The following is a 9,266-nucleotide window of genomic DNA, read 5'->3' on the forward strand; positions in this document are numbered from 1 at the left end:
TGGGTACAAACTCTGCTCATCTTTATTGCCAATTAAGTAAACCTTCTTGGCCAGCTTTTAATTGCCACTTAGCAGTTGAGGTGGGTAAGGCAAACAAGCACCATCAATGAGAGTGGGCCAGGCAGACACCCTGGAAAAGCGGCCCCGACTCCTGGCACCACGCCACCAGAGATGACTCCGAGAGGGGCCAGGCAGGCAAAACTTCTCAGTGGAAAGGTGGGGGCGGAGACAGGACCCAGGGAACAGGTGTGGTGGTTGGAGTAGGGGATCCCATTGTAAGTCTGACGCCTGACCTCAAGGAGCTCTCGGTATAACGGGGTTAGGTTGAGAATCAAATCAACAGCCCAACAACCACGGCAAAGCACAGGGAGGGCTGTGATCTTGGCCTGTGGGAGATGTGGGAGGGATCAGGGGCCCGGTGGAGGTGGTATGAAAACCCACAGCCAGTGGGGGCAAGGGAGACTCCTGTGCTTGCCAGGAAGGACTCCAGGAGAGGTGCTCAGCCTGGGCCCAGGAGCGGGTTCAGCCAAGGAGTGATGGAGTCACCGTGTGGGCGCTGCCCCCTGCCGGCCAGGAGGGAATAAGCCTTCCAGGCCAAGGCCAAGGATAGTCCAGTTTGCAATCCCTGTGCAGGGCTGGGCTGCCAAACCCCCCAGGGAGAAGAGGGGGAATAGGCAGGGAGGGCCCAGGGGGTGGGGGAGGTGGGGCTTGTCCCCAGAGGCCAAGGGAGCCGCTGAAGGATTCTGGACCAGAGGAGACTGAAGGCTGCTCTCCAGTGGGGGTGAGGTGGAGCAGTTAGAAAGGAGGTGAGGTGGGGGGCAGGGGAGGATGGAGTGCTGCCCAGGAGTGCAGGCTCTGAGAACTCTGAGGGTGAAGTCTCTGGGATGTCACCAGCACCGCTGGCCAATGAGTGTGCTTCACGGGCTCTCCGGGAGCGTGGGAATCCAGGCAAGTGCAGCTGGGTGGCTGAAGCCAGCCTTGCCTTCCCGGAGTCCAGGGCCCTGGGCCTCCTGCTGCTCCCCGCCACTGCCTACCCTTAAGGAAAGGCCAGGCCCCTCGAATTGGAATTGCAAGGTGGTGCTTTCACCTTGGCTTCCAATCTGGGCGGCTGGGCAGTGGTCTGGCCGGGAGCTACAGGCCTCACCTGGCCACGCTCATCCCCATGAGCTGAGGAGGTACTCGTAGGTGAGGAAGGTGACAGCGTTCACAGGAAAGGCGCGGGCACTGTTGATTGTAAGCCCCCGGAAGAAGACCCCCAGTCCTTCCTGCCGGGCACTGCTTACCATGCAGTCCAGCACCCCCCGGTACACCCTGTGCTTCAGCCCGCCCATCTGCATCCGGGACTTGATCACGTCCAAGGGGGTGGCTACGGCCCAGGAGGCAATGCCTGCAAAGCCCCCTGCCACCAGGACTGTGGCTGCGCCTGGGGTAGAGGAAGCCCAGGCAGGTGTCAGACTGAGGAGCAACAGCATCCTCCCATCCCATCCCATCCCCAGCATCCCTCTGCATCCTCCATGGCCTGGGCCAGCTCCCCGCCCCCACTCCTCTCTGTCCCCCACCCTCTCATGCCACTCCACTCACCGGGGTTCTGGCGATCTGGTGTAGACTGGCGGCAGAGCCACTCATAGGTGACAAAATAGATCCCCAGTGTGGGGGTGTCCCTCAGCGTCAGGGCCCAGGCTCCCCGGAAGAGCCCCCAGGGCCCGTCCTCCCGGCAGATAGAGACTGCACAGTGCACAGGACCCCGGTACCGGGGTGGGGGGCTACCCGGCCGAGCCCTTGGCTCCGTCTGGTTTTGTAGCCGGACTTTGATGAGGTCAAAAGGGGCCAAGCAGTAGGCCTGTAAGGGAGGAAGCACGAAGACCTGGGTAGGGCTCTGGGTGAGAACAGCGGCCCATTGTAACAAGAGGAAGGGAGTGGGCAGAGAGGGTTGCATCTTCCCAAGGGGCCTCGCCACCCCCGTGGCACCCAGGGTGGGTCATGGGCTAGACCGCTTCCCTTAGTATCAGACCCCTGATGGCGGGTGGCACAGCCCACCCCCTGGATGGCACCGAACCTGCCTGGCACCTACACCGTGCTTGGAGACAATCCTGGATTATTTCTCCAAGAGTAGGTAGGTTTCTAGCCTCCCAAAAGCCAGAAGTGAGAACCCCCCTGCAGTGATTGGGGATTCAGTCCTCAACCATGAGACAGCTCTGACACCTCCCCAGAGTGAAGGAGGTCACCTCAGTACTGTTGGGGACTCAACTTCATAGATTCTCACTCTCCAGCTTCCTGTAGGACACCTCTCAGAGGCACCTGAGGGGGTCAGGTGCTGGGCCAGCCTTTCCTGCATCCCGCAAATCCCCAACCACTAGTGCCCCAACAGAAGACAGGTGGGTGGGGTCTGTGGGTCCTAGGACTCATCACCTGGCTGAGGCAGATGGGACAAACATTTTGGGTAGTATCAGGACTGAGGGTGGTTCTGGGTGGATGCAGAGGGAAATGGAGCCAGGGGCTAATGTGAAGGTCAGGGATGCACTAGGTCAAGGTCAGCTGTTAAAGTTCAGATGAGAAATCAGGCTGAGGCTAACATGTCATGAGGGGTTTCTGTGGATTTTGTTTCTTTTGTGGAAAGTACACAAGCTTAGCTCTACAGCCCCGGAGATGGCTGATGGCAGAGGCAGCTGGAAGCTGGCTCTGGCTGTGATGTTCAGAGGTGGCAGGCCAACTTTGCTTACTTCCTCCCCTCCGGGAAGGGCAGTGGACTGGGCTCTCTCTTTCTGAGGCAGGATCCAATGTCATCCTGCAGAGCCCATGGGCAGCACCAAGCTCAGGGCTTCTCCAGGGGACATGCCCTTGAGCCCAGGGCTCCTGACTGAGGAAATGGCTGAGCTAGAGGTAGGGTGGCTAGCAGGGACAGGTTAGGGCCCCTCCCCTCCCCATCCCGGGTCCATGGCAGAGTGGGGATGGCAGACGCTGCCACGGTGTTTGCCAGGGTCAGCTTTTGCTGAGCCAAAAGCAACTTTCGCACATCACAGGTTGTCGTTCCCTGCCCTGGACTGGCCAGAGTCACACCATGCCTCTTCCTCCCCGTCTCCACACTAAAACACAATTTCTGCCCCAAGACCTTGTTAAGCTGAATCCATGGGCTTGATGGCAAACTGGGTTCCAGTTGCCTTGAACCTGGTCCTCATCAGTGACCCTACAGTCCCCAGTGGCGCTATCTGTTCTGCTTTGCAAAGAGCTGGAGGGGAGGGTGACTTAGGACCTGGGCCTGGCTGGGCCAGCCACTAGCTTAGAGTCTCAGTTCTCTTCCCTGTTTTCGTGGGATGCAGGTCTCAGGGACTGAGAAAAATGCAGGCATGTGCCCTGAACAAGAAGGGGCAGAAGAAAAGCCAGAACCTTTTGGGGTCTCATGAATCACTAATTCACTTGCATGATCCCTCTGAGTCTGTCTTTTGCCCTTGCTCTCCACCCCAGGAAGTGTGTCAGGGGCATCAGGGCAGGTGCCAAACATAGTGTGACCCCCCCCCCCCCCCCCGCACCTGACTGGGGTGCAGGGTGGAGCCAAGCACCAGTCCCTTGGCCTCTATGCTCACTCTTCCCCCATCAGCTAGGTTCCCCCTGCTGCCTGAGGCCCCTCTTTCCTCCACGCCACCAATCAAAAGCTGGATACTTAAGTGCTCAGAACAAAGACCAAAACAAATGATGGGATCTATTTAATGATTAATACCCTGAGCCCCTCCCAGTGAGATCTGTGGACTGGGGCCTGATGAGGCTCGGAGATCTCAGCCAGCTGCATGCTGTGGGCCAGGAGAGGCTGGGCTCAGGGGTCTGGGAGGGCAAAAGGTCACCTTAGAGGCAGCACTGAGGCTGGCAGACCCCTCCGGAGGTGGGCGAGCCCTGTCAGCCTCAGCATGGGGCATCAACTCTGCTCCATGGTGTCCTCTTGGCACCATCTCCCCCCATCTGACCCCCAGCTCTCTCAGCCTCCTGCCCCCTCTGCTCTCTGTGACACTCCCCTCCAGACCTGCAGCCCAGAAGGCCACAGATCAGCCAGGCCAGGTCACTGGGAGCAGCCAGGAGCTGGCCATTTCCCCACAGCTCCTCATGTACTCTTAGGAAGGCCTGGAGTCTACAGGGTGCCCCTGTGTGCATGTGTGTGCATGTGTATGTGTGCATACTCACAGCTGTTTGTGTGCTTGACAGCACCTGTGTACACATGCCTCCGTGCCTGCCTCTCACCTGCACGAACCCTCCAGTGCAGCCAGCTATGAAGACATGCGTGTAGCTGGGTGGCTGGGCCCACCGCTCCTGGTGGGAGGTTGTTGTGAGAGCCAGCAGCGTGTTGCTGTAGACTCCAAACAGGACGGAGTTGACCACAGCTATGCTCGCAATGGGGAAGCTCATTCCCTTGAAAAAACCCAGAAGCTGTAGGAAGACATGGTGGCTATAAGGCAAAGGAGCCTCCTCTTTGCCCTTTCCAGCTCTGGCAGGGTCTCCTTTGTCTGGAAACCACTCCTGAGCCCTGACACAGGGAGACTGAGGCAGGCTTAGGCTGGGGACAGCCTCAGCTCCATCATCGGGGTTACTAAGCTCTACCACCCAGCCCCGGGTAGCCCCAGACTCTGGGCTTCTCTCTTCCAGGGGCAGCACCCTGCCAGGGGAGAAGAAAGCTGCTTCTGACTACCCAGATGCCTCCCATACCAAAGCCCCAAAGAAGCAAGACACCCACCGACTCATGGCGGTAAGTCTTAACCATGCAGTCGATGATGCCCTGGTATGTGGTCTGGGTCTGTAGCCGCACCTGGATGAGGAAGACAGGGCAGGCAGCCCAGCAGGGAAGAGCAGGGATGGGCAGGGATGAACAGGGTGGCTCCATCCCAGCTCCTCTCCCAGCCCAGCAGGATGCCATCAGGGCAGGATTGATGAGATAGATCCCCCATCAAAGCTGGGCCCTGCTCTCAAGGCATCCTGCCCTACACATCCTGACATCTAGCTCAGGTAACATCCTTCATGCTTTGGGAGCCTCCCCTTGACTCACCTTTACAGTGTCAAAAGGGTGTCCCAGAACCAAGCCCAGAGCTCCTGTGTGATAAGAAGATGCTATGAGCAAGGCCCCTTGCATCTGGCTGAGGAAAGAGGGATTTGGGCAGGAGAAAACGGGCCAAGGCCTTACAACCAGACTCCAAAGAAACTCCAGCTGGCCCCTATGCATCCTCCTCCACACCAAGCACTGGGCTGGGAAGGTGTGGGGACAAGGGGAGAGCCCTGGCCCTGTCAGGAGGACATATAGGCAGAAGGGAGGAGCCAGCCACAGACACAGTGTCCTCACAGTGTCCAACCCTGACTGTCCTGCTTGCTTATCTAACTGTGGAGCTGTGGAACAGATTCTCTGGTGCTCCTGCCTCCCTGCCAGCCTGGCCTCTTCCTTCCTTCACCTCACCACTGCTGTTGAGTACGGAGCCTTGATCCAGACCAGGTCCTGCTCTCCCAGCACTCTATCCCATCAGCCAGCAGTATGGGGCTGGAGGCCCCGAGGGGAGTCTTGCTGGCCACAGTGGAAAAGAGTCAGCCCCCAGGCCACCTCCCCACCTCTGGATCTTGCCTTCCATAGCAGACGCTGGTCCTGGAGCCTGGAGTGGAGGTCATAGCCCCAGGAGGCAGGTTCAGAATGTCCCCCTCTTTCTTCTGAGAGAAATATCACCCAGGAGCTGGGGTGGATCTATGACGTACCAGGCCTCAGTGCCAGAGCATGCAGGCCACCACCAGGTAGGGCAGAGGCCCAAAGGGGAACACAGTCCAGCTGCTGGGGTCAAAGGGGAAATTCCCTCATGAGCCCCACAGGGCAGGCCTAGAGAGTGGGGTTCTCAGTGGAGGTCTGCAGGTGTGTCTGGGAGAGTGCTCACCTCAGCTCCAGAGGTGAGGGCAGATGGCTCAGGGACCTGCTCCCTACTTAGGCAACTGCCAGGAGGCTCTGGGAAAGCTGGCTCTGAGTGCTCCAGGGCCATCAGGACTTTGGTCTCTGCTCCTTCTATGTCCCCAGGAAGTGACCTACCACTAGGGGTGATGTGATGGAAGGAAGAAAAATGTCTCACCAGAGATCCAGCCGGCCACAAACTCCTCCACAGGCATTGTCTGGCAGGGGCGGGAGCTGGTGGCTCCAGCAGAGGAGACGCTGGAGAGGGAAGGTCCCTGATCTCCCTCCCCCCAGCCTGCCTGATAACCTCCCACTAATGTTTAACTCTGCCTGCAGGGTGAGCAGTGGCCTGGTGCCCAGACCTCAGCACCAGGAGAGGGGAGGGAGACAACTTGGGTGGCCCTGACCTTGGAGGAGTTGTGCAGCGTGTGAAATCTCAGGACAGGGATGACGCACCCTCCCTCTCAGGAGGCCTACCCGCCCCTGCCAGCCAACGATGGCCTTGCAACCTTGCTTCCTGACCAAGCATGGCAGCCAGGCCCCAGCCTCTAGGGCTGCCTTACCCAGCATGACTTTAAGGGGGACCAGGCCCTGCCCACCCAGCCTGGCCAGCCCAAACCCCCTGCGTCCCCACAACACCACAAACCAGGCTGTCACCCACCCCGGACGGGCCAGCAGAGATGGAGTGTGGCTGCCAGGGGACAGGGCCAGTGAGGTCCCCATATCCCTGGAACCCCAGAGCCTATAGGGTGGGAACAACTCAGAGAGGAATGACTCCCAGGGCCTGAAGCCCTGCCTTCCCCCAGGGTAGTTTGCAGCTCCCCCAGCTCCCTCGCGTGAGTCATAAACAGCCTCCCTCGCTCGGCCTTCTCTTCCCTGGGCCTCCTTCCCAGGGGGAAAAGCTGCAGATATGAGTGTATAAAGGGCTGCGTGTGTCCCAGCTCTGGGGTGACAACTGCTCATTTTTCTGGACAACAACCCAAATGGACAAGGCAGGCACCTGCATCCCTTTCTTTTCCTCTCTGCTTCCTTCAACCCACCTTCTCTGTTGCCAATAGTTTTTTTTTTAAATAATTTTATTTATTTATTCATGAGAGAGGCAGAGACATAGGTAGAGGGAGAAGCAGACTCCCTGAGGGGAGCCTGATGTGGGACTCTGATCCAGGACCACGGGATCACAACCTGAGCCAAAGGTAGACGCTCAACCGCTGAGCCACCCAGGCATCCCTGTCGCCAGTAGGTTAAATGAGTTACAGCCTGAATCATTAACTCCACTCACCCATTGGCTCCTTACGAGCCCAATATAGTTAAATACCCTCACTCTTCAATGTTGAGAGTGATATTTTACATCATTTTAAAATTTGTGGCATCTTTTAACAAACTAGATGACTGCTCACGCCCTGTGTTTCTCACAACTGTCTGGTACTTTTATTTTTCCTGCTTCCATCTTCTCTGTCACCTGAGAGGGGGCCGTGTACATCACAGAGGCAGTGGGGGCTTTGGTATTGTCCACACTGGGGTTCCAATGTCAGCTCTGCCCCCACCAGCCGAGGGATCTGTGGCAAGGCACGTGCTTCCTGAGGCTCTTTTCTCCTGTGTCCTTTGGGAGGCTCTGGAGTTCATCTGAGGGGGTTCCTTGAAGGGGGGACTGGTATCCGCATTTAGGATCACATGTCCATTATACTTCGTGATTCTGATGCAGTAGGGCACAGGAGCACAGTGGCAGTCCCGTATACTTCGAGCAGGACTCGGATGCACATGTGCAGCCAGGACGCCGGGCAGGGCATCAGAGCAGACCTGTGGATGCGGGCAGGCCAAGAGCTGAGTTTGCTGCAGATGACAAGCATCCAACGTTAAAAGAGTGTCTGGGGTGGGACGCATATGTGGCTCGGTGGTTGAGCCTTTGGTTCAGGGTGTGATCCTGGAGTCCCAGGATCGAGTCCCGCATCGGGCTCCCTGCAGGGAGCCTGCTTCTCCCTCTGCCTGTGTCTCTGCCTCTCTGTGTGTGTCTTTCATGAATAAATAAACAAAATCTTAAAAAAGAGAGAGAGAGTGTGTGTCTGGGGTGCTGATGTAACGTCTTGTTTGCATCAACGGCCACAAGATCCGTCAGATTCTATTCTTAGGTATGCTGGGAAGTGGGACAGGGGTGGGGTCCTCTTTCCAGGGCACAGAGACTAGAAGAGGGCAGGGGCGGAGACAGGGAGGCCAGGCAGGAATCTGAATGGAGGCGATGGTGGCATTAGGCCAGGGCGGTAGCAGTGGAGGAGTGTAGTGTTAAAAAAAGATTTTATTTATTTGACAGAGAGAGAAAGGGCACAAGCACTGGGGAGGGGCAGAGGCAGAGGGAGAAACACATACCCCACTGAGCAGGGAGCTCGATGCAGGGCTCGATCACAAGACCCCGGGATCATAACCTGAGCCAAAGGCAGATGCTTAACCGACTGAGCCACTCAGATGTCCCCATCTTATGTAGTTTTAAATATGCATTTCTTTCTCCCGGGCTTCTTTCTTCCTCTTCTCTACCTCCACTCCCTAATTGAACCATAAGATAAGCTTCCTCAGGGTAGGGCAGTGTCTCACGTGGGTCTCCATCCCCTGCCCCAGCCCAGATCCTGCACCGAGTAAGCACTCAACCACACTGGACTATGTTCCTGCTTTGATCCAGCTAGTTAAGGGAGGCCACCAAGCCATTGTGTCCTGGTCTGAGGGTCCCAGAACTTAGAACCTGGAAGAAGAGGCATCTGCGTGGCTCAGTAGTTGAGCATCTGCCTTTGGCGTAGGTCATGATCCCGGGGTCCTGGGATCAAGTCCCATATAAGGCTCCCCATAGGGAGCCTGCTTCTCCCTCTGCCTGTGTCTCTGCCTCTCTCTATGTGTCTCTCATGAATAAATAAAATCTTAAAAAAAAAAAAAAAAGAACCTGGAGATGCTTGTTTTATAGCACACTCTTGTCTCCAGCTCCCATCTGAGCTTCCTTGAGTCTTTAGTTCACACGAAGAAGACATGTTGTAATGGGCTCAAGTGTGGGGTAGCGTAGATCCTGGAGGGCTGGTAAAGAGCTGTTCCTACTGAGGAAACTTGGCCTGGGTTAGGAGATGGGCCTGCCTTCCAAAGCCAGGAATGAGGGCAGGGTGAGCCCACTCCTTCTCTTGCACCCCTACCCCCATCCTTGATCATCTAGACCATTGTCCTGGCTAGAACAACTTCTGGTTCTTCTGGCTCAGGAAGGTGCCCCATGGACCTGTTTTTCTCCCTGAGATCTACACCTCAGGCATACACAGGCTGGCGTTGCCAGGACATGTTGGTGACGTGACCCTGGGAGAGGTGGTTTCACACCTGTCTCTTCCAGGCCCCAATGCCT

General features: G+C 57.2%; 1 protein-coding gene across 2 annotated transcripts; it reads right to left on the minus strand.

Moving 5' to 3' along the window:
- SLC25A45 (solute carrier family 25 member 45) lies at window positions 1-6,267 on the minus strand. Of its 2 annotated transcripts, XM_026003903.2 has the most exons (6): window positions 6,081-6,267; window positions 5,027-5,070; window positions 4,718-4,789; window positions 4,228-4,413; window positions 1,582-1,840; window positions 1-1,423 (listed from the first exon to the last, which is right to left on the minus strand). In XM_026003903.2, the coding sequence occupies exons 1-6, from the start codon at window positions 6,115-6,117 to the stop codon at window positions 1,155-1,157; spliced, it is 867 nt and encodes a 288-aa protein (XP_025859688.1). In that variant the 5' UTR covers window positions 6,118-6,267; the 3' UTR covers window positions 1-1,154. The 2 variants fall into 2 exon arrangements, with proteins under 2 accessions (XP_025859688.1, XP_072614505.1); XM_072758404.1 differs by lacking the exons at window positions 5,027-5,070; window positions 6,081-6,267 and having other exon boundaries at window positions 4,718-5,001.
- Between the last annotated feature and the right edge of the window lie 2,999 nt (window positions 6,268-9,266).

Source organism: Vulpes vulpes, chromosome 5 (genome assembly GCF_048418805.1).
Source record: "Vulpes vulpes isolate BD-2025 chromosome 5, VulVul3, whole genome shotgun sequence".
Taxonomy (NCBI): Eukaryota; Metazoa; Chordata; class Mammalia; order Carnivora; family Canidae; genus Vulpes; species Vulpes vulpes.

Coding starts and splice junctions, on each gene's coding strand:
- SLC25A45 (XM_072758404.1), bottom strand. CDS start 4,897: ATGGCATCCTGCTGGGCTGGGAGAGGAGCTGGGATGGAGCCACCCTGT. Junction 4,414..4,717: donor AGACTTACCGCCATGAGTCG/GTGGGTGTCTTG, acceptor GTCTTCCTACAG/CTTCTGGGTTTTTTCAAGGG. Junction 1,841..4,227: donor GCACTGGAGGGTTCGTGCAG/GTGAGAGGCAGG, acceptor CCTCCCTTACAG/GCCTACTGCTTGGCCCCTTT.